The 25,056-nt window shown below is 37.5% G+C and overlaps 2 protein-coding genes across 7 annotated transcripts in view; one reads left to right on the top strand and one right to left on the bottom strand.

Moving 5' to 3' along the window:
* G3BP2 (G3BP stress granule assembly factor 2) overlaps positions 1–4,729 on the bottom strand; it is a 48,456-nt gene extending 43,727 nt beyond the window's left edge. The window contains exon 1 of one of the 2 annotated variants that reach the window (XM_088136707.1): positions 4,404–4,729. The gene's annotated coding sequence lies outside the window, so the exon portion shown is untranslated. The remainder of the gene's footprint in view (positions 1–4,403) is intronic. The other variant, XM_088136655.1, reaches the window with a different exon arrangement.
* Positions 4,730–9,814: 5,085 nt separating this feature from the next.
* The window catches only part of USO1 (USO1 vesicle transport factor), a 48,522-nt gene continuing 33,280 nt past the window's right edge, over positions 9,815–25,056 (top strand). For 4 of the 5 annotated variants that reach the window (XM_007438163.4, XM_007438161.4, XM_088136552.1 and 1 more), the window contains exons 1-5: positions 9,815–9,972; positions 13,490–13,576; positions 13,689–13,753; positions 14,612–14,691; positions 23,647–23,747. In XM_007438163.4, coding sequence (XP_007438225.1) covers positions 9,907–9,972; positions 13,490–13,576; positions 13,689–13,753; positions 14,612–14,691; positions 23,647–23,747 — 399 coding nt within the window. In that variant the 5' untranslated portion in view covers positions 9,815–9,906. Of the gene's footprint in view, positions 9,973–13,489; positions 13,577–13,688; positions 13,754–14,611; positions 14,692–23,646; positions 23,748–25,056 lie in introns of those variants that run through there. The other variant, XM_088136599.1, reaches the window with a different exon arrangement.

The following is a 25,056-nucleotide window of genomic DNA, read 5'->3' as shown; positions in this document are numbered from 1 at the left end:
AGCTTATTGTTACTTTTTCACACTCTAAAAAATTACTGCATAAGGATTCAATATACAGTAGAGTCTCGTTTAACCAACCTTTGCTTATCCGACATTCCGTCTTATCTGACGCCCCTAAAAAAAACACAACACGCATAAATCGGCGACAAGAAAAGTGTGCCGCTTGTTTGTGAGTGTGAGTGTACTCTTTCTTGTTGCTCCTGACGGTGCAGCACCGCAACGCAAAAATCGATTGCAACAGGCGTAGCAGATCGATTTTTTTTTTTTACCACACTCAAATGTTACTGTGTGTTATCTGACATTTTTGCTTATCTGACATTCTGTCGGCCCGTTTATGTCGAATAAGCGACACTCTACTGTATTTTTAATTCCTGCAGGGGTAGAAATAATCCACCACTGGAAATAAAAAAAAGTCATTACTCATTATGATTAATTATTCTGAATATGGGACAATGTTGAGTAAGTTGTTCCTGTACAATAATCATTTATTTTTATTAATTTGAATTTATTAGCCGTTTATCTCCAATGGACTCTAAGTTGGCAAGAAGAAAAATTATTCCTAATGTGATTTGCTTTTTTTCAAATTAATAAGTCAATATATGTAGTTCTTCCTCCACTCATCCACATTTCTTACTAGAAAGATCTCTTTCAAAAATAAGTTCCTACCTGCAATGTATTTATGGATGCTACAATGATGCTCAAAATTGTACTCTAAATTTACTGTTCTTTTTTGTTTTTTTGTTTTTTAAGAACCATAGTAAAGAAAGCCTCAGTAAAGAAAGCATATATAATTACCCTCCTTTTATATTTATAAAAACTGGTTGGTTGATGTAGAGTGTAAGGAAATGATCTTCCTTATTTTTTGAAGAATTTTATAAGAAATATAAAGTGAAACTATCTAAAATAAATATCAAAAAGTGGTTCTGGAAATGAAAGTGCACACAGGAATTTGCATGTTTTTCTGTTTTCTATTGGCTTTAACTGGAGCTAGAAAGTTAGCAACAACACAAATGGGAGGAGGCTCTGTCATAGTCCCACTTCTAGAACTGTGCTAAGAATTCCGATTGCAACAGTGACCAAAAGAAAAAAGAAAAAGCTACATACACAGACACCATAAGAAAGGGATGCATATGCTCCAAACTGAATTTACCCATATATACCTCAAGGCTTGTAAAAGACAATACTGTAACACTGAATCCTTCTTCACCATTATTAAGGAACATTTCTGGATTACTAAACACTCTCAAAATGAGATGTAGATTATAACAGATACATAGAAACGGAGCAGATTTAGAGTAATCAATTATAAATAAGGTCAGAACCTGCTTTAGTATAACTTGCTTTAAACTCTCAGATGGAGGCCATCTGGAACTTTTAATGTGGTGGCACACTTTCTAGATCTCAAAGACTATCAGTTTACAGAAGTGAAAATTACTGCCCTCATGATCTTTATGAAGAAGTAACTAAATGCTGCCCACAACTGTTACTATGGAAGCAGAATCAGCATACCAAATGATACTTGCAGAGAAAGCTCCAAGAAAGAAACTTTGTAAACAGAGAATTGTCTCAAAAGTAGTGAAAGCCACTAAAATATTCCGAAGAGCTCTACAGCACTTGGACAATCCCAAGATGCAAACACCATTGCATCTGCCAACAGACCAAGAACATAGATGATAAACTGACTTCCTAAAAGCAAGAGGGAATCAGAAACTCTCAGTACCATATAATAAAAAACATTCCCAGAAATTTCAAATTTTCCTACAGTCCATCCTGCTATGATTGAAGTTCTCAGGCGTCTGACCCAGTGGACATGATTACCTATATGCATGTCAGTCTGAATGTAGAAGTGGTCAAGTAAGCCATAAGAGAGAAAGCATTTTCACTGGAGAATCTCACGTTGCAATGTCTGTATAGTACACAAGGATTTTATTGCTTGATCCTATCAATCCTAAAACAGTACACTAATTCAATTGGATACTGCATCAGTTAGATTAGCTCATCAAAATCTGGAAGAGATTTAGCAAATAACCATCCATGAGTTTGCAAACATTAATGCTGTGTCACATATTCCCAGAACTGCTCCTTGTAAGCTCAAACCACAGTAGCTGCCAAAAAAATCTCAAACCATATCTCATGGAGGACCAGCAACCTGCATCACTCCCTATATCCATTAATAACTGTTGAGATCAATCACTGATCATGTACCTGTAGAATGTCTTGCTGCAGAAAGGAAAGAAAGCAAGTATTTGAATATGATTACTGCAAAGCTCTCCCATACTTTTTTATTTTCATATATCTATATCTGTATCTGTTTTCTGGCTTAACTGTATTAACCAAATTCTCCTCTCCCATACAGGATAAGCATACACTAGTCAGAAAGTGACTATGGTGATTGTGGCTTGAACTTCGTATATAGGAAAACTCCATTAATGAATTCTACGTGTTGCTTTCTATCTATTGCAAGCACCAGGCAAAAATCATGATCCTGTTTGTTGTTATCTTGGCTGTCTACAGAAGACCTCCAGTAGATGCAGGGGAAAGAATGTCCTCGTCCTAGTACCACACAGATGCCCCCTCCCAAAAAAGCATGTAGCATGGCATATTTTCATGAACACTGCTATCTGAGTTGTTTCCATGTGGTATGACAGCTTTCCTATTTCCACAGAATTCCTGTATCTTTGCAGATGCACAGGCATGGAGATGGAACACTGGAGAATTTTGCTGTCTCACAGAAACACTACTGAGAAAAGATGATAAGGAGTAATAATTCATTCCAATTTTCCAATATTGACATATATTACAGCTCATGCTTCTGTACTGGTAGACTTCAGCAGCTAAGGATCATTCTCCCTCTTCCATATACACTTTACATAATAGCACCCAAGGTTCAAACTTCAAAGAGATGAAGTTGAGGAGAGACAGAACATCTCATACAATGCTTTCATTTGCAAAATATGCAGCTAGGTCTATAAGCTCGCAATTGAGGAATGAGAAATGTTTCATTAATGTTCTTCTCTTTTCAGCTACAGTGGTTCTGTGGCATACATGTGTTAATTTAGCTTGCTTTTTCTTCTATTTCCTTTTGTCATGACTGCTGGAGAATCAAGCATGCAAAATAGGGGTTTGGCTATAATTCTGTCACTTGCCTGCTAAGGTTTGTAGTAGTTGTATCTGTTCCCATCTCAGTGCAATAATAAAAATAAGAACAATTAGGAGACTCTTAAAGGACAGTTGTGGCTTCTGTTATAATCATTCTTAATAAATTTCAGCCAAATTCAGGCCCTTCTGGATCTTTAGGCCTATATAATATGTTATCTCCCATCTTCTTTGGGACCAGAAGTGAGCTTTCCAGAACTTGTCAGCTACTATGGGAAATATGATGGACTGGGAGGATCCACATATTGCACTAAATCTTAAAATAAGTATGGTTCACACGTAACACTAAGACATAAACCAGGTTTTACAAACCATAATCCCATTCCACACACAAAATCAAACAAACCATATTATAGCTTAATGCAATATGTGAATCAAGCCTAGTCTGACACTAGTGAGCTCTTAGAATGCTCAGATGTGAATTATGTACACATGCAATGTACACATAGCTTGAATTGGCAAGCAACATATCTCTAGGATAAGAGTATATATATTCACACACATACCTTTAGTTAAACTCCAGTGACAGATATGCATGAAGACTAAAATGGGATTTTTTTTAAAGCAGACCATCCTGTTTTGTTTCTACATCAAGTGCAGGATCAGTTCTTTTGCTCACTAAACTACCAGAGTTTTAGAGGAAGAAAAAAGTCTTCAAGCGATGTGTGCTTGAGCATATATAGTAACATGCTCAGAAAGCAATAGCTGTACAACTAGGAATTAGCACATAATATCCCCATTTAGTCTGTGAAATGAGAGTTGGCATAGCATACTGGTCAGCAGCTACCAACCAGGAAGACATTCACAGTATTATCCAGTACTGATCTACCTTACAGGGGTGTTCCCATAATTACAAGATGTTCCATTATAAGATTTAGTAAAGGGTCTATCTGTGTGTACATGTATGTATTCTTAGGCTACATATGCTCTGATGGCTTTCAAAGGCCAGCTCTAGATACGTTACAAGCTACCTAAAGAGCTTTGAATTTCTATTTTCTCCTTCATGACCTTTTTCAGGAAAAAGAGTAAGGAAAGCCTTTTTCTAAATTCCTTAGACCACGAAGTCGGCCTGCGTGCTATTGACAGCAGCTCCCCCACCCCCCAACATCCCTGTTTTCTCTAACGAAAAGCGCCCCTGCAGAGAACCTTCTCTGAGCTGTAGAGATACCAGCCCGATACCCTGAAAGGAAAAGCAGTCACCTCCTCCCGGGAGGGGCCTTCTCATCCTATCTTACTCCGTTACCCACCTAGACACTCTCTTCGATCTCAGGGTCCGGTTCGCTCCCAGGCAAAGGCACGGGGAGGAGCGACTGATGCTGTGCGTCCCTCCCTCACAGTGATTCGGGGCGGAACCGGATGTCTCTACCGCGCGCTCGATGTGGAGGGAAGAGCGCGCGGTGCGCGCAGAATCGAGAAGCGGCCAGATGTGGGCGGGGTCGAGGTCACAACAGAGGCCACTCGAGTGGAAGCAAAAGATACAGTACCAGACTTTTTTAAGTTAACGGGCCAATAGCAGCTTTCAACTTGGACCGGAAGTTCTGGTGGTCTCTCGCGCTGCTTGTTTATCTATCTTTATGAGTTCCTTCCTCCGCTATTTTCCAGAAACAAGAATTCCACTATCTCAGCTGCAGGCAATCAGAAGAGGCTCCGAGCTGTGACGTCCTCTGAGAACGGCTTCTGTGATTCCCTTCCCCCAAGAGACATCTTTTAAAAAAAGAAGCTCCGCACAAACTTCACTTCCGGTTCCGATGAGAATTTTTCATATCTGGACAGGCAGAAAGGAATTACTGTAGAACCTATAATTTTAATCAACTATTTGAAGATCTCTACCTTTGTAGTGCTCTGAAAAAAATCATATCCTGAATTCCACTAGCCCCAACATTCTGTTTATTATCCAAGTATCTGAGAAAGAAAAAGCAGAGAAGTCAAAGTACTGTAGATACAAAATCAAAACTGAATATTTTATAAATACAATAACAGAGGTTACAGCATTTTAGAACTGAAACTCGTCCAATATTGCAATTTTATAACTCCAATTATATCCAGAATCATCAGAACAAAACACAGCAGTCCAGAAACAAACGTATTTTAAGAGATGTTAATAAATAGAAGAATGTTTTAAGAATAAAATCTCTGAGTGCTATGCTGAATTAAACCAAAAGCATATCTAATCCAACATTTTGTCACCACATTGTCCAGTTTGATGCCAATGGGCAAACACAACAGGATATGAACATAATAGCATTTCATGCTTCTCTTCTACATCAATTGGTGTGATAATTACCATGACTGGTAGTTACTTTATTGGTTTATCTTCTTTATCTAGTAATTTTTTTTAACCCAGCTGGTATTCAGTGCAAAGAATTCTACAAGGGAATTATGTATGTATAAATAAAAGTCAGTGGTTTATTAATCTTAAAGGATTCTTTTTTACTAGTAATAAACAACTCTCAAGTATCCATTTTTTCAGGAGCATGTAATAAAAGGAATTTACAAAAGTTACAGGTGACAGCCTTTACTTAGGGGTAGATAACTCTTTTTACCAGTTTGTCACTCTGCAAGAACATGTTCACCATATGTCCTCTCTGCCTTTTTTTTTCATTAATACATAACAACTAGACCATTAACAATGAACACACTGAATTAAAAATAATCAGGAGCTTCAAATTATTAAATAAAAAAAGCATATAGTATAATACATAAGTTTCACAATACTTTTTAAATCCTACCCTTCAATTATCTTCACTCTAGAAAATCTGCATTATCACTGAGACAAATGCCTTTTAACTGATTCTGAATTTTTAGCAAAATGACGTCTTTCCAATTAGGTTAAAAGAGATGATATACATTACAGTATATATTTAATTGTATGTATTATGTCTGTAACTTTTCCATTAAAATTATTTCTAATAATTTGGAATACTAATCTCTTTTCATTTCTGGGCTGAGCCTCTTCCTATCATGCATAAGGAGGGACTTAAAGCAGACACTCCCTGGACATCTAGGTTAGATGAACAGAATCTACCTAGACAGATTTCAATAAAATAAAAAAGATTGTATAGATTCTCTTCAGGCCATTTAAAATATGTTTTTTATTACATGAGATTACATCCAAATCTTAAGTATATAAAGGGATTCTTTGGTCTCTACCATTTTTAAAATGTATTCTTCTATGCATGGGAACAGTGCTTTTCAGCTGAACAGCTATATATTATACTGGGAAATCCCTATTCTCCCTTTCAAGATTTTAAGATGTAATCATTTTTTATTTATACTTGGCCTTTTATTTTTAATACAAATATAAATATTTTGGCATGAATTTAGAGTTTTCCTAGTTAAGGAAACCCATAGTATTTGAAAAAAAATGCTATTATTATTGTTATTATTTATGGTAGCCACCTACTTCAAAAGACTCTGCCATAGTTTTAAGGAGCATAATTATTATTTTAAGGGTATAGTATTCCCTGAAATAGATCAGATTCATGAGTGTCATTACATAAGGTAACCTTTAATTTTATGGCATGGTTGAGTTTGCAGGTGTACTAGAGGAGTTTTTAGGGGCATGCAGGATGGAGTGAGTCACACACCTGGAAGGGAAGTCTTTCTCCCAGGGGACTGCCATAGAACCCTGCTTACTGGGTTGGCCCCACCAAGCACAGATCAAAGCCACCTGGACTCTAGTGGGCAAAGAAAGAGGTCACATGGCAGCTCTGTGTGTGTTGCCCTGGTCTGTTTCACCCAAGCTGAAATGAAAAAATGATTGTATGTCTGTGTGTGTGTGTTATAGTGGGGACACAACAGGGTGAGGAGGAAACATACTGTTTGAAATACAGTTTTGCAAAGCAATCTTTGTAGGGGCAGATATGGATTCTTTATAGAAATATTCCCACCCTCCAGCCCAAATTTTTCAGCATTCAGCTTGGGAAAAATGAGTAAAAGCAGCAGGGAGAGTGAGATTTGCCTCTCTACCCAAAGCTAGCTACCATTTTCATTTTTTTCTCTCTTCCCGTCTCTTTCCTTTTTGCTCCCATCCAGGGTTCATTTGGATTTTTGCAGCTATACAATGATTTTACTGAGCACCTATCCAAGGGCTCATTCTCATGTCCATGTGTTACTCTTTTAACTCCTCTGATTCTGAGGATAAAACGAAGAACCAGGTGGACTCTCAGCCTGAAGTTCAGAGGGCAACAGGTTGTCAGCTGTCTGTGAGTAATAATTTCAGTGCAGGTAGCTGCTGATTCAGAGACTGACCTTGGGAGGGTACCAAGCCCTAAATCTTACTGTCAGCTAAAGAGAGCTGAGCAGTGGAGGTGGCACAGCACCTGAAGAGGAAGTAGCATTAACTCCTCTCATTAACTCTTCCTACAACCAAGGAATCTGGATATATTCAAGCAGCTCCAGACCCCCCTCCTTGTTGAAAACAACTTGCCTGCTTTCCTGACTGTTCCTGTGACACCATCCTCCAAGTTTCCCTGCTGCCTGCCCTGAGATGGGACTTCAGTTGACTTTTGGATTGGCTTCTGTGGAACTCTCTGATGCTCAACCTACAAACTACCTTATAATACTCTTTCACCATTCCTGTCTCCAAATTCTCCTGGCTAGCAGATTGTAGCACTGGCATAATTATGAGGGAAGTAACTCTCCAAACCTTTGTGGATCTTTCCCTCTAAATAGCCAGACCGTACCTTTAGCTTAAGATTTACAACACACCAATAAACACTATCAGGTTTAACTGCTGTGCTTTCTGTCTGCACTAGTCCAAGACTTGCATAGGACACCCATTAACTGTGGCACAAAAATATTCCATTAGCCACTTTTAGAGGACACCACATGAAGCAGCCTTTGTCTCATTGTTAGTCAACTATGGAGGCAGCCTAAAATTGTACTTAGCTGTTCCATTTTTAACATTGTTTTCTGTCTTCTACACTGTAAATGCTGCTTCTACTCAATTGTCCTATTCAATTTTCAAGCTTAAAAATAGTGTTTTCTCCCTTTCCCCATTTTTTTCCTTGCAACTCTTTACTTCCATCACAGTCATCCATTTACTATTTCATGCACCACCTTTTGTCTTTAAAACTCTCACCTCTAGCCAATCATTATTTGTTAGTTTCCCCTTCCTCTGAACCCATGCATTTTCCCTTCATATATTTACTTATGATTCATTCTTAATCATATACGTATACTGTACATATTCACATTCATTCAGCATCCATTTATTCTTGCTCTTCTTGCTTTACCACACGCACACTTCCCAAGTAATCTATTTCCACTTCATTCAGCTTAATGCTTCTACTGATATATCCAACTTTCAACTGCAAATAACAAAGTAGACAGAAGCACACATTTATACACACCCATTTATTTCAACAAACTACATTCTACTCAGTATCTACTATCAGTATTAACATATCTAAAACATTTCTTTGGTAAACATTCTATTGATGAATACAAAGTCATTTACTTGGTAAGTTTTCATCATTTCTGTATAACTTACAAGTGTTCATTTTCCCTGTCAAATGCAACTGCCTTGATCTTCCATATATCAATTTCCAGATCCATATTCTTGTTCCCTCATACAATCTAACATTAACTGCAAATGTGGGTTTAGTCAACACTATGGCATCACTGATCTGCATATTCACATTCTATAAACTAACCTTATCTATATTTTGCGAAGAGAGATCTCTTTGGAGAAGACCCTGATGCTGGGAAAGATTGAAGGCAAAAGGAGAAGAGGACGGCAGAGGATGAGATGGTTAGATAGCATCACTGAAGCAATGAGCATGAAACTGAGCAAACTCAGGGAGGCAGTGAAGGACAGGAAGGCCTGGCGCAATATGGTTCATGGGGTCACGAAGAGTCGGACACGACTTAACGACTAAACAACAACAACAATCTATATTTTAGTGTTCTTTCACTTACACCGTCTACTGCTGCAGCCTCACCATTCTTCAACTGTCTCACAGCATTTACAAATATTTTTTCACATTTTTTTTTCATGGACACTAAAATTGATAGCATTCGTCTCTTTGTGCTGGAAGCCATTTTTCCTTTCCTGCGAATTGCCCACCAAGATTAATGGGAGCAATCTAAGACACCGTGGCGTGTTCAGAGACTGAACCTCAGAGTTTTAATTTTTAACTTTTAAAAACGTGGAGCATTTGTCTCCCATTCTGCACATGGAGCGTCACCTCAATGTTTTAGGGCAACCGTTTTAAGAATAGCCCATTATTAACAAATTAAGGTGTGAAGCTGAGGCTACTTTGAATTTCTATAGCCAGATCGTTATTAAAGATATCCCTCAGATTACAAGAAAGTTCACTCTTCATTGACTTTGCTTCAATACTTTCCTTTCTAGTCAAATACAGAGTTCAGAGTTCAGTTCAGTGGCAACAAACGCTTTGCTTTCCATTGATTTGATTGCGTTTTAAATGTAGAATATCTAAAATGACGAAACAACATAAAAGCCAAATCTTTTGTTTTACAGAACACACGGGCTACCTCTTCGGAGTTGCGCTAAAACCCCGGGCTGCGTTCTACGGTATGCGACCCCCCACGGGAAAAAAGATGAAAAGATCTACTGAAAACGGAAGTTCTGTCTGATAGCTATTGGTTTCTATCTCTATGGTGACTACTGTTGTGCCACGTCTTGGCGCAGGCGCATTGAAGTTAGTGCTGACGGGAGTTGACGGGGCCCTAGTGGGGAGTCGCGGCCTAAGGAGCGCTCGGAGAGGAGGCCGCGGAGACAAGATGAACTTCTTACGGGGCGTCATGGGCGGCCAAAGCGCTGGACCTCAGCCATCCGGAGCTGAGACGGTAAGTTGGGCGGTCTGGTGAAGAAAGTCCTGGTTTACGACTCTTCCTCTGCACGGCGGCTCGTGAGACCCTCTTCCTGGCAAAAGCCCTGCTTTACAGACCCACGTTGTGCCCCTTGGCACATCGTGTGGCCTTTTCGCTGCTTATGCCGCCGCCGAGTGGAGCTTTGACGTGAGGGTAGCGATACCTCCGAGGTTACCCGTCTGTTGTACGTGTTTCTTTATATAATGTGTAAAGGAGGCTGTGTCCACGTAAACAAAATGTATCCCAATGAAGCACTGTCTGGGGTGATATAGGCTGCGTTAATATTGTATTTAGTATAGTAAGTATATCTTTAAAGACAATGAGCGGAGAGGCTTAATTTCAGCCATTTCCATTCATTTGCTTAATTTGCCACCTTGGCTCCTGCGAGCTGAGGGCCCGTGCTGCCTGCAGCCACCCAAACATAAATGGCCCCTGGCTCTGCTGTGTCTGTCTTTTATCTAGTATCATTTCAGCAGAGTGAGCACAAGAGAGGACATGTATTATTATAGTTGTTCCTGAGAAGGAATTTTATTTTTATTCTGTCTTGTGTTCCCATATTGACAAATTATAAATACAAAGTCATTATTTAGTGAGCTTTTAAAAAAAATATTGTAGTATACATTTCTGTGCAAAAATTCTTGAATTTATAGGTATTGTCAATAAGACCTGAAAAAGTAATGTGAAACATGTATTCAAACACTTTGTATCTTTCTTACCCTTATGCTCCTTTACTGTGCCCAGCTAGATGGTAGCACCTAGCCAAACTTGATTGACCTAAAAAAAAATCTCAGCAAAGTCAGACCTAGTTCTGATAGAAGGCCACCAAGATGTATCAGGGCTATAGATTAAGCTGGAAAAATAAAAACATCCTGAAATAAGGTAATGCCAAACCACATCTGTATTGTTGCAAAAATAATAGATATGTCACTGGGAGTTAGTTGAGTTTGACTTAGAGGAAACAGCACTAACAAATTACCTCCCACATTTTCCTCACAGTTGGTATGCTTTGTATGGTGTTTTCAATAATACCTCCTGTTTTGTTTTCAGAAACAAGTGGCAGTATTATGATTTGGGGTGATAACATGATACTAGGTTCTATTGGTAGTTGACTGGATTATCTGCCAAAAAAATTAGTCATTTCTGATTTGCTGTTGTTTTAACAGCAGCAGCAGCAACAAAAAATTCCCACCCTGCTACGTTACGTTCCCTGATATAGCAACTTAAATAGAGATTTGTACAGATATTTGAGTATAATTTCAGTAGGTAACCTACTGCTCCATGAGGTACCATTATGTTTCAACCATAGTGCCTCTGTTGATTCTCTAGTGGAACCCCTGGATTCTGATTTTTAAAATATATTAGATTCTGCAATTCTAAAGTCTTCCCATGTCTGTAATAAATACTCTTTTACTCTACTTTGGGATAACTTTCAATGAAAAACAAGTTGCTATAAATAAATAATCCTCTAAAATTATAGTTAAGGTAGAAGATGAAGTGCGCACTCTACAAGTAGTAAAACATATGAACTAATCAAAGAACACATCTTCCCAAAAGGATGAGCTTTTAATTTTTTTTCCTGCATCTTGCCTTTTAATGCAATTCTCTTATATTTTAATATTTATATTCAAGTTGATCTTTCTAGACCATTCTGCACTGCAGAATTGATTTAAGCAACCTTTACAGACAAAAGGAACATACATATATACTCTAATGCTCAGTAATTTTGAAAACTTTTTGAAGAATACTGAGATACTACTACTAGAAAATGTGTAAATTACTTCTAGCTGAATTCTAATGTATACATGAAAAAGAATACAAAGAGCCTTTTTATTTAGAGTAAATTACAAAGAGATAATAGAGTACTGTATAAATTTTTGTTATTTAAGCTTTTTTGCTTTTTGTATCTGGATTTCAAAGATGATAAAAAATTGGAAAAAAAAGGGAAGCATTTCTCTCAGTAGGTCTATCAGTGTAAGAGTTTTGTTCCCACACAGGATTACCGGGAAATTAACTCAGTACCATTGTCGAGTAGAAGATAATATTTTGTGATCTTTGATCATATTGCTACATCCTAGGAAGAAACAGCATTCTGCTTATGTTCTAAGCATACTGTAGATGTTTCTGCTAATTAGATTTTCTTCACTAAAACTTCTACGGAAGAATAGTTTTCTGCCTTCCTAAATGTTAAGGTGGTAAAACTGTTATGGGGGCAAGCTGTTCCTGAGTGAGGGAACTGCTATGGAGAAGGCCATCTTTCTCAGAGTATGGGAACCCACAGGGTCTCCCTTCCAAGTAGCATCTATTGCAAAGACAGATTCCATCTGCAGTAGGTTGTTCACAGGTAACAAGGACCTGAGCTGAAACCAGCATTTTGTACCCAAGTTTTCATCCCCCATATCCATTTCACAGATTATGAAGACTCAGAGGTGATCAGGAGTTGGATTTGTCTGAAATGACAAAGCACATATTTAATTTATAAGAGGCAAAAAATACTTAGTTCACAGAAGACAAACTATGCTCAGTGAGACTCTCAGAGACAACACTCTTATACATTATACACAAATTCCAACGAAAATATCTTCTGCTCAAGGCAAAATACATGCTATACTCTTCAAAAAGAAGAAACAAATGCACACATTTAACTAAAACAGATAAATAATGCTTTTCCTTTCTTCACCAAAATGCCCCTTTCAAGACTTCTAGATTTTCATGATGTTCTCTGCCCCTCTACTTCAGCCTTTTTTCTTTTCTACACAGCTGTGCAATCTTCAAAACAAAGCACTTGGCTGCAGTATCCTGTCATTTTTATTGTTCAAGAATGTACTTGAAATTCACATGGGACTCAGACACATTATTGAAATCAAAGTGACCCTGGAGGCTGGCATTTCATTTTGCAGCATACCAGCCTTTCTAAAATACATTTTAAAAACTCTAAAATATATTAAAACTGCCGCCGCCTCCTCCTCCTGTATGAAGGCTGGTGAGAGCTGAAGGAGGTTAAATTGAAGACTCTGAAGATAAATGATTAAAAAATTGATAACTGCAGTCAAACTAAGATAAACACATGAGAGACATAGTAATAACTTCTGCATGAGTTGGAACTGAGTTACCTCAGTTTTCCAACAGCTTTTCAGTCCTATTTGAATTCCCTGGATTTTGATCTATGTTATATTTTCAATTGACACGAATTTTTAATTGTGTGCAATAAAGATGAAATTCCTCATACATGTAAATTAAGAACACATTATTAATTTTAATTGCATTAAATTGTGGTTTGTTGAACCATTTTTATCAAAGAAACAATTGGATAGGTTCGCACAACACACTGAGTCAAAATCAGGCATACTGCTTTGTAGCTTTGCACATGGATTTAGGTGAAGAGTTCATATTCTTTTTATAGAGAAACTCTTCTGAGCTGTAGTAGCCCTTGAATTTCAGCATCCTGGAACCCTAGTTTTTGAAACCCTTTATAATTATTTTATTCCTGTTACAGATTCAAAAGTTATGTGACAGAGTAGCATCCTCCACCTTACTTGATGATCGCAGGGATGCTGTACGTGCCCTTAAATCTCTTTCAAAGGTATGTATGTATTGTTCCTTAAATAAAGCTTAGTTTGCATATGGTATCTAAAGTATTTTCAGTAGGACTTGGTAACTGTTTTAATTCTTTGCTCTGTTCTTGACTTTGACAGAAATATCGCCTGGAAGTGGGGATTCAAGCTATGTCTCATCTTATACATGTTCTCCAGACAGACCGGTAAGATCTGCCAGATCATTTTAAAATATGCAAATAGGATTTTCCTGTAATAAATGCTGCAGTTGAAGTCAGACTAAAATGTAAGTAATGTATTCATGAGAAGCAAATTTATCAATATCCGTCCAATCAGTGTTTTCTGCAATAATGGGGTGTTATATCTCATTCTATTTTAGCAAATCCAAGAAGCTTCAGAAATTATCAATGTTATTAACAAATTACTTGTGTAACAAAATTGATCTGAAATGCATAGTACAGGTTGTCCTCACTTTCCAACCACTCATTCAGTGATCGTTCAACATTATGACAGCACTGAATAATGAGACTTACAACTGATCCTTGAAGTTGTGGCCATTGCACCGTCTCCATGGTCACATGATTGTGATTTGGGCATTTGGCAACCAGTGTGCATTTACGATTATTGCAGCATCCTGTGGTCACAAGTGATTGCCCTTTGCAACCTTCACAGCTGGCTTCCAACAAAGTCAATGGGGAGGTCGCAAGTCACAATCACATGACATCATGCTTAACGACCACAGGTGATTCGCTTAATGACCACAGCCAGAACTGCCAAACTGCCGTCATAAGTCAGGCACAATCATGTGATTTTTCCATTTACAACAATGTTGCTTAGTGACAGAATTGCCAATCCCAGTTGTGGTTGGTAAGCGAGGGCTACCTGTAGTAGTAGAGAAGACTGGCACAATTCCTGGACATGTTCCTTATTTTGTATTGGGGATTTTGCAATAAAAGGTCCTTAAACTGACACCAGAGATTATGATTATTCTAATGAACAAATATTTGCAACCCATTGATGTTATATGCAGTTTATTCAATGAGAGATTATCCTTTTATTCATAGTTCAGATTCTGAAATAATTGGCTATGCTTTGGATACCCTCTACAATATCATGTCCAATGATTTGGAAGAGGAAGAACAAGGTATGCACTTGATTTTTAAAAATAATGTCCTTAACAAATAGATTTACTTAATTTTATTTAATTTAGTGAAATAATTTTTAAATATTACAGTGGTCTGCTTTGGTTATGCAAGGCTGCATGAAATTTTGGCTCAGTTGCTGTCACCTTCTGTTATACCGTGTAATGGCCACAGGAGTTATGATGGATATAAATTCAGTTTTAAGCTGATAAAAGTTACTTATTATATATAAACCCAAGATACTATGACTATTTCAGAAAAAAATAAGTTGTAATCCAGGATTTGGTTTCTCCCCCACCCCCCATCTTCTGTAAACAAATTACTGGATGGGGATGTACTGAATCCTTCTAACCTTCTCTAGTGCGGCTACAAAGAAGCGAGAAAAGATGAGTGTGTGGATGGCCAGTGCTTATGAAGGCATATTCAAGTAATTCTAGATCATAGTTTAGAGCTGTATCCAAGCTAATCCAGTATCTCTTTCCTCTTGCAGAAATAATTTTGTTATAGTCTTTCTTAATCTTTGTTTTGGATTTGCATGTTTAGTTTTTAATGTACTGTTAGCTACCCAGAGTCAGGAGAGTGAGATGGGTAGCATCTGAATGAATGAATATATACATAAAACATTGTTTTAAATTCCAGAAGTGTGCGCTTAAGGACAGTAGTCACAGAAACCAGTTTGAATGAGTATAATAAGTCAAAATAAATGAAGTAATTAAGTTGGAATTTCTAAAGTTAAAGATTCTCATTTCACTCTAGTTTCGAACTATTTTATTTACTAACACCACATTTAAGGTGTTTCATTCTATCTTATTTAAAGCTGCCAGGTTTAAATACCCTTTTGCTGTTTTAAAAATCCTTTCATGTCAGAGAAAGCAATCTCAAAGATTAAGCAGAAAAGGATCTACTATGATGAGGGCAAAGATTGGAATTGAACCTGTTGTTTTATTAAATAGGCCCAATAAGAAACAAAGTAAATTGCTCAAATGTGCTGTCTTTCATATATTGGGGGAATGCCTTTGTAGCAGATCCTGCATCTGGGAGTCAATATCAATCCAAAGGAAAAGAAACCCTTCCTGTCTCAAGAGTTCATCCTCAAGACAACAGAGATTCTTCTGGTTTTAAAATAACAAAACATAGGGTTGCCATCAAAAGTATATTTTATTACAGTCCAAACCAGATAATAAAAGTTAGCAACACATAGGGTATCATAGATACAATACTGTGGTATCACTGTGACTGCAGGGCTGCTCTTATGCTTTCTTGTTGACACCACTGCTATCCAAAAGTAGCACACAAGGTGGAGGTGCTGAAGGCACAGTTGATGTTAATCATTCCCTTCTTCCCAGAAATCTATGGTTTTCCATCCTTGTGGAGATAGCAGAGTATCTCTGTGGCATTCCAGAAATGTCTGGACATTCCATCTGAAGACCCAGTTCTACTCATGGTTTTGTACTTGGAAGTTGAACAGGAACATCTGATGAATTCCACCCTCCCATAGTGGAAACCATCTTTGTCTCTAGGCACCTAGCCATCACCAATATCTATTAATTGACTGGCATGTCTTTGGTAGCACAGAAGACAGACTTGTGGCACCAGCAGCAGCAGTCCTGGAACTACTGGGATTCCTACAAATGGGCCCAAAGAGTGAGGGCTATGAGAGAGTATAGGAACCAGTGGGGGAGGGAAAGTTCAGTGAGTGTCAGAAGAGGCAATACAGCCCAGAAATCCTGCCTTAATTGGTTTGCTATAAGTCTGCCTGACAACTAACTTTTACAGTTTTCAATATTATGTTTTTATCCTGCTTATCTTGGGGTTGCCACCTGTGTGGGGCTTGACAAAGGCTAGCAGCTAATGTATTATGTCAGTGGGTTGTCACTTTGGGCTCTGCCCTCCTAGTTGGGTGAAGGGCATCCCTTCCTCAGAGTGCCAGCATCTTCTCTCTCCCAATCATTCACCACTCCTCCTGAAACTTATGATTGGTTCTTAGGGCTTTGCTGCTATCAAACCTATTAGGCAGACTCCCAATAGCATATTCACCTGGAAGACAGGTTTTTTTTGGTAGCCATATTATCAGCTATGAGAGAATGAGGGGCTCTCTCTCTGAGGAAATCTGTACATATCAAGATAAGGTGGTGCTAAGACCAGACCTCTGCTTCACGCCCAATGTCAGTTCCAAATTCCACTGAGCACAAGGGATTGTACTCCCCTGTTTCTGTCTAGACTCTTCCCACCCTAGAGAACAAACCTGGCACAAGCTGGATGTGCATGGAGCCCTTAGAATATACCACAAGCATATATTAAGTAGGCATTGGGCCAATGGTCTATCCATCACATAGAAACTTGAGGATTCACCATCAGCAAGTGTCACAGAGTGTATTGCTGTGGCATGTTTAGCCAGCACAGCTCCTCTCCATAGTATACCTGGTCAGAGTGCCAGTTACATCTGGGAATTCTTCTGACAGTGGGAATTCTTTCTAATTTGTAAGGTACTGATCTGGTCTGAACCAAGTGAGGCTGCACAGATCAATACTGAAGATGCTTTAACCTTGAACTGACCCTCCCTGGACATACTAGTGTAGTGCCTTGTTCTTTCAGTTCCGTCTTTGGGGACCAAGAATGATACTTGGATTTAATTACTTAATGCTTTTCATGATCACTGAAAGGGGCACCTGACAGTCCCATCCACTGAAAGGCAGTTATTCAAGTGACCAAGGATTATAGTGTTTTTCATTGTTCTTCCATTTCCAAATTATCCAATAAAGAAGTTGCAATATGCTCAACTAAAGTCAGTGTATGTGTCTGAAGGGAGGGGCTTCATCCACAGAAAAAAATCTTAAACCTTGCCTTCTAACTAGAAGAGGAGGAGTAAATCTCTTTTTTTTAGTATCAATCTGGATTCTTCCTTTCAAAATCAATTTTATAAAATTAATTGCACTTCTTTGCAGTATTAAATAGAAAATTGCTTTATTTTTTTAAAACTTTCTCTTTCTTTCTCTGCTTTTACAGATGATTCTGAAGGTAAAAGAAACTGAGTATATATTAGCATGATGTATCTTAGTTGTAGTTCTAAGTATTAACTATTCACAACACTTACCAGTTTGAAAAAAGGATACTATACATTAGAAAATTGTGTTAGTTTTAGCACTTTTCTTACATCCACACAAATGTCTGAGACAAACTTAAAACTGCTTTGGTCCTCTTTATGTCAAGGGGAGCCATGTAATCTTTCCAGTTATTATTGGAAAGAAATATAGTTGGTATTAGATATTGAAGTAAAATTCCTGGAATATTTTTAATTACTTACTCAAAGAGCTTTCAGTCATTATGCTGTTTAGAAATAATTGCTAAAGGCATTATTCCTTGAAGAATCTATAGGAGCAAATTGACTTCTTTGCAGTGTCCTTTTTAAACAGTGTTGGATCCATCAGCATGCTTTACTTCATGTACTTTCATAGAGATTATTTTCTGCTTAACGTTATATGTGATTCCTATCTTGATTTATCAAGCAGCTAATCTTCAGAAACTTCTGTTCTAATACTCTACTAAGGATTTAAGAAACAGTATAATATGGTTAATAGCATATTTATTCATTATATATACATAGGGCTTGCTTATGTTATCGTTTTGGGGGTGTATTTGTTTTTCAGAAAACTCCTAAATTTATACTATGAGCTATTAATATTAAAAAGATTAACCAAAGCACTTGTCTCAGTATTTTTTAAGGAATGTGGATATTAGATTGTTTTAATAACAATTTTGATTAGCAGATGTTGGAAAAAAATTGGAATAGCACCAAGAAAATTTAAATGCTTTTTAGGCTGCCACATCTTTGTTTTTATTGTTGTTAGCGGCATGTTTTGTTGATGTTAGCCACCCAGAGTCACTGGTCTGAGATGGGTGGCTATATAAATTGAATAAATAAACAAATAAATCTTAAAAGGGAAAGATGCAAATTTCCTTGTATCCACTTTGTTTTCAGTTGCAGTTGCTAATGCTGCCCTAATTCTTTCACAGCACCATCATCTTGGCTCCATCCCATAGTATCTGAAGGAGTAGAGCAAGTTGGAGAAGATGGTCTCCAAAAACCAATGATGGGCTGTAATTAACAGCTGTTTGTTTGCTCCAGTTGCAGGGAATAAGCTTAATAAGAGCTAAAACAGGGTTGAATTGAAATTCCTTCATCTCTGTTCAATAGAATTGTAGAACATCTTATTGAGGAAAGTTTAATGAAATTTCTGTGAATGTAATGTAAGATTGTAAGTAAATAAGTCCAGAAAAATCACTAGCCTGCAGAACATTTTACTAGCCTTATTAAGGCATAAGAGAGGAGGGAGTAAGAGCGCCAGTAGCAAACTACTGTGTATGTGCTTGGAACAGAGGAAAGAACTTCCTTCCACTAGGGTTGCAGATGAATGGCAAAATGCTCCCTACTTTGTCCACCATAAGTTCAGTAGTCTGCATAAAATTATTAGTTATCTGTATCTTGCCAGGCTAGTGCTAAAATTCAGGGCTGTTGCACTATTGATATTATTGATGTTGTTATTATTATTCCTTCAAATACAGAGCAAGGCTATTATACTGTAGTTTCTGCTTAGATACAAATACATATTATGCCCACCATCACGACAACAAAATGAAGTTTAACATGAGAAAGGTTATACACAAAAATGTTTTTATTAGGAACTGTAATCAATATGCAGTCAATATACAATATTTTTTTCATCTTTCAACCAATTTTTATACTTCTTCACTGTAATTCTTGCTGTCTTCCTGCATAATTTTCTCTTTTTTGTTTTTAACTTTTTGAAACTCAAATCATCTTCCATCCATGGGATTGGAAGTACAGCATATTGAAACACTTCAACTTCTGAGTCTATCTGATCCCATGCTGTCTAAATTGTGAAATAGCCATGTTATACTAGACTTCTTTATTTTTCTTTTAGGGGATAGAGCATGATCCCCTGCCAAGAGCCTTTCTGAGTGTTTAAGACTGCAAATAGTCTTTAAAGCCTTGTTTACTACATCTTGTACCTGCAGTTGTCTTTTAGGATAATGTGATAAAATGCAATGAGAAGGACTAGTGGTCAGTAGTAAAAGAAAAAGCAAAGCAAAATAAAACTTACTCCCAGGACTGCAGTAAAGCATTAAATCATAGAACTTCTGCTGGAATGGAACTGGGGCAGACACAATTAAGCCTTGTGGAGGATGGCACAGACATTGACAGAAAGGAGTAACCCTGTAGTATAACAGGGAAGGCCCTAGATCATCTTTTTCTATACCAGTTGGTAGGCTGAGAATCTACATGATCAAATGGGGTACTCCACTGGATCAGAAACCTGTATATGTGGCTACAAGCATTATGCAACATCTCCTACTTTGCCCTTTGTTAGGGGTAAATTGTTGCACACTACAGGACCTTGCTGTAGACAGTTAGCAAGCACTGGAATATGCATTACAGTGGAAAGAAATATGACTTGGTGAATAGACAAGACTTGCAGATGTGATTTAATCTCCCTGATATGAGAATAAGATCAGCCAGTATTCATGCCTCTAGTATCTTCTTCATTTCTCACACTAGGCCTCCTCTATGCCTTGCACTTGTTTTAAAAAATAAAATACCTACTTTAAACATTGAGCCAATCTTTCAGTAAATATGTTGACAGCTCTCCTTCATTTTATCATTGAAAAATTGGAGGTGGAGATGAGGGAGGATGTTCTATGGCCTGCTTTATACTTCAGGATTATTTGTCACTACCATTGTTACTGAAATGCACTTTTTTTTCATTCTTGTACTTTTATAATGATAGGTTCTATACTTTCATATTCAGTAGTATGTGGCATATTTATTTCATAGTTAATGGGTATCTATCTTGTAGTTACTGAGTATATATTCCATAGTTATGAAATAGATTTCACAGTTAACAGGTATCTATCTCAACTATATTACCCATTTTGCTCAGCAGAGAGTTATAGATTTTTTTATGTAACACAGTATCATAATTCTGAAATGAAATTTTTTTTACAATGAAACTGACCTCTTGAGTGCAAGGAGTAGCAGCAATTCATGAAAGTTCAGAGTGGAAAACTCTTCACTTTGGCCTTTTCAGTTCTGAAGAAGGAAAGTCAGGCAAGGAAAAAAGGGATTTATAGCCAGTATGTAACCAGCATTGTATAAGTGCCTAGTTTCCCATCAAGGGTTTCTCAACAGGGAACAGCCAGTGTGGGAGAAACTGTGATTTGATATTGGTAAGAGGAACATCAGATCATCATTAATGAAGTGACCATTCAGAGATCTAGCCAGAGATAGGTTCCAAACTCTCACAACTGGAACAGCCAATAGAAGTTGGCATAGTGTATTGGACAATGCTCATTGAAGGTTTCTGCAGTCATTCTTGCTCAAGAAGCCATTCTCCTGCTGCATATCTCTTAGGTAGTGTTCATTTGAGGAACATACTTTCCATTGGAAACTGCTGCGAGGTAAATGCTAGACCAAATGGTGGACTGGTATCTACAACTTTTATCTTAACCAACAGTACTAGTCTAAGAACCCTACTGTTGACTATAAACCAAGAGACATCTTAATAAGAATTCAACTTTTCAAAATAGAAAAACTGAGATTTACACCATAATGTTTATTCATATTAGTTTATTCATAAATATAGAATAAAATTTGGCCTCAGTAATCCATTGTGTAACTAGTAGAATATCTATATTGTGCAATTTAGTACAAGGGTTCTGTATGGTACATAGCATTTGAAATCTAGAACTAGTCAATGAAATAATGGGAAATTATTTCAGATATATCACAAGATGGATGTGCTGTCCCATCTGAAGACTTTGGGTGGCTCAAAGTAGAAAAATCGTATTTCAGAACAATCTATTATAAAACATAACTTCATGACAAAAAAAATAAAACCATTAAAGTAAGCTTAGAATTAACAACACTATCTGTAAAACTACATGAAATATATACAAATAAACACAAATCACCATATAGAGTAACAACAGTCCCACAAATGCCATTTAGTCCCCAAATGCCCAGTGAAAAATCTTCACTGCCTTCCTGAAAGCAAGCAATGTGGAGCCATCCTGACCTCCCAGGGCATACTATACCACAAGGCCAGGGATGCTGCAGAGAAGCCCTGCTTTTGACTTCCATTCCCCTTGTCTCCCATGGGGATCTGAAGCATTATTTCAGTTTGAATACATAGGACAGATTTAGTTTAGAGAAGATAGTCCCACAGATAAAAGGAATATGAGTCCTAAAGGGCTTTATAGATGGCTCCACTATGATTGATATTCTGCTCTCTCCATGGTGTTTGTATATTTTAAAATTTTTAAATTTTAAAATTTTTGATAATGTTTGCATTTTAATAATCACATGTTTATCTTTTATAATGATTGTTTTTATCCATTATTTTATTCAATTGTTGTATGCCTCCCAGAGTTGCTTTGTGTGAGATGGGTGGCTATATAAATGTGATATATAAATGTGATATATAAATAAATAACCAAGACATTGAATTATATTTTGAAACTTACTGTATAATATACAGTATAGTATCTACAGTACAGGTGTTATCCTGCTGTAACAGCTCTCACTTACCAGCAAGCAGACTGACAGTTTCTGAACAAACTGCCGTTTCTAGACAGTCTTCAAGGCCTGAAGTAGAGAGAGTTATAGTAATTCATTCATGCAGTGATGAAGTCAGTATTGCTGGGTCTTCTGCTCGAAAAAGAACTGTAACTAGTACACTATCAGAAGCTAGGCAAAGGCCTCCCTGGTCACAACTACCACTTACCAATCCAGAAAAAAAACATACATCTGAGAAAATTCCCATGTTGCAGATCTCTCCTTTGGGGGAGCAGTGCTACTCTACCTAGACTTTAGAGGCATCACTGGAAAGAACAAAGAGCCGTGTTGTATTTATAAAAAACATAACTCCATCTCAGTAGGATTCAGTTTTATCTCATTTCATCCCATCCAGTCCCTCACAGGCATCAGGCACTCTCCTGCTTGGCCCAGGTTGGAGATGCATAACAGGTCTCTTCTACATCTGCAATTATCACCCTATCCCAAACTAATGGATAACCTCTCCCAGCAGTTTCATATAGTTATTGACAAACAAAACCTGTGGCACCCTACAAGGGAGGCCAAGGGCTTAGGGGCTCCCCTGCCCCCTACTAGCTGGAAGTAGAAGGAGTCAAACCACTATAAGACAATGTCACCAACTGTCACAGGCAGTCCAGAAGGATACCATGGTTGATGATATCAAATGCTGCTGAGGAGTCTAAAAGGACCCAGGAGGGCTACATTGCCCTCATCCATATGCATATCTAATACTGTTTCTATCACATAACTAAAACCTAAAGGTTTGTTTATCCAGGATTCTCTATAACTACCACTCCACCACCACCTTCAGAATCTTCCCCCTGAAAAAGGAGATTGGAAACTTGCTAGAAGTTGTGCAATACAACTGGTTCAAGAAATGGTTTGTTCAGGAAGAAGCTTTTGAACTTAAAAAAATATTATAAGATGAAAATGCTCTTTGCTTACAAGATTCCTGTTTGTGAAATTCAACTTAAAGTGTCTTTTTCTGAATATGAATAGACTAATGCCACCATTATCATATTGCTTTACTACAGATACTTAGGTAGAGCATTGTTATATTTTTGAATGTTTATATAATATAAATGTTTTTTAGAAAGGCTGGATTAGGAATACATATAATGTTTGTTATCAAAACTTGTTCATTCATACTGCTTCATCAATTTTGTTTTACTTTAGCATTTACTACTACATGAAATATTCTTATATAACATGTAATGTATATATAATAGGTGATAGCATATATTGCTCAATTTAAGTTCACCTTTTTATATCTTCATTATATTTATTGCAAATTGTACTTGTCTAGAGTTCTAAACTGTAGTGTATCTGGTCTTTAACATTACAGAAGAAAATTCACAGAAACAAACGGAAGATTTTGGAAGTCAGTTTACTGAAATTTTCATTAAGCAACATGAAAATGTCACACTTCTGCTGACTTATTTAGAGGTGAGAATTGCTTTTCTTTAATTATTAAATAAGTATTTCATTTAACCGGGTGACATTGCCATAAATAAAGTACAGTAATTTCAAAAATATTTTATATCAATGTTTGAGATTATTTCAGAAATTTTGGGTAGAGATAAGCTAGCCTCAATCACACATTCTGTTGTCCACTGTAGCTGGAACTAGATATTTAACAGCAAATACCGAATTCCCAGTCAACCATTTCTGTCTGATATTTTGAAAGAGGCATTTTGCAAGGAGTCATATGAAATATGTTGATGTTGGGAGTGGGATAAGGGGCAGAGCTTAAGGTGATTCCTACCATTTCTTTTTCCTACTTCACTTGGGCCAGTGGATAAAGGTTGGTAAGAAAGGATTGCAGTGAAAAATTTTTAGTCAGATATCCCCACTTTAACCTCTTCTCTCCTACAGATACCCCACCACTGTTTTGCACAGGGAAGGTGGATACAAAATGAGGAATATTTTAGCTTCCTTTTGCCTCTGATGACTCACTTGCATATTCTCAGTTTAACCAATTATTCAAACAAGTTTAACCCACATACTTCGTTTTCTTTCTACTAGAAAAAAAGGAGATATTGCACTTCTGCTTTTTCCGATGTGCAATTTGGGGCATTCCAAGGGCCACAGAAAAACTCCTTGGGAGCCCTATGGCATGTGGGCTATAGTTCGACCATGTGTGAAATACTGGATTAAAATCATCCTGTATACTCCCTTGTTCCTCCTCTTCCAAAGATAAAGATTCATCTGTGAGAGGGTCATAACAAGCTGCAACTATCTCTTGTTCACATTCTTTGCTTTCCTCCCCAGTCCACATCTGTATTGAAGGAATAATACTGGATAGCTCTAAGGATCTGTAGCACTAAGCAAATGGTGTGAGAGCATATTTAATTTGATCTTCAGTTTTATGTGGATAAGATTAAGCAACAATTTGCCTCTGAGTATTATATTCATCCCAGAAATTTGTTATTACTACCACAAGTAAATTTCACACATACAGGTGTATGTATTACTTAACAATCATTTGTTTAGCAACTGTTTGAAATTATGACATTGCTGCAAAAATGGACTTACGACCCGTGCCTGAAGTTACAGCCGTTGCAGTGCCTCATGGTCACGTGATCAAGATTCAGGTGCTTGGCAGCCCGCCCACACTTACAACCGCAGAGGCACTGCAACTCCCCCCACCTGCCTGTCTCTCCCCTCAATCTGTGCCCTTTTGGCCACCCTGCGAAGCAGCATTCATTTGTGGCAGCGCCGGGGCTGGGGCTGAAGTAGAGGTCTGGGGCCTTCA

This window comes from Python bivittatus, unplaced genomic scaffold (assembly GCF_059951505.1).
Source record: "Python bivittatus isolate LINGU-HERP-01145 unplaced genomic scaffold, Pbiv_v1 ctg000000_np1212, whole genome shotgun sequence".
NCBI lineage: Eukaryota > Metazoa > Chordata > Lepidosauria > Squamata > Pythonidae > Python > Python bivittatus.
Note: the sequence above shows the minus strand (reverse complement) of the source record. Positions and strands in the feature narration are given on the sequence as shown.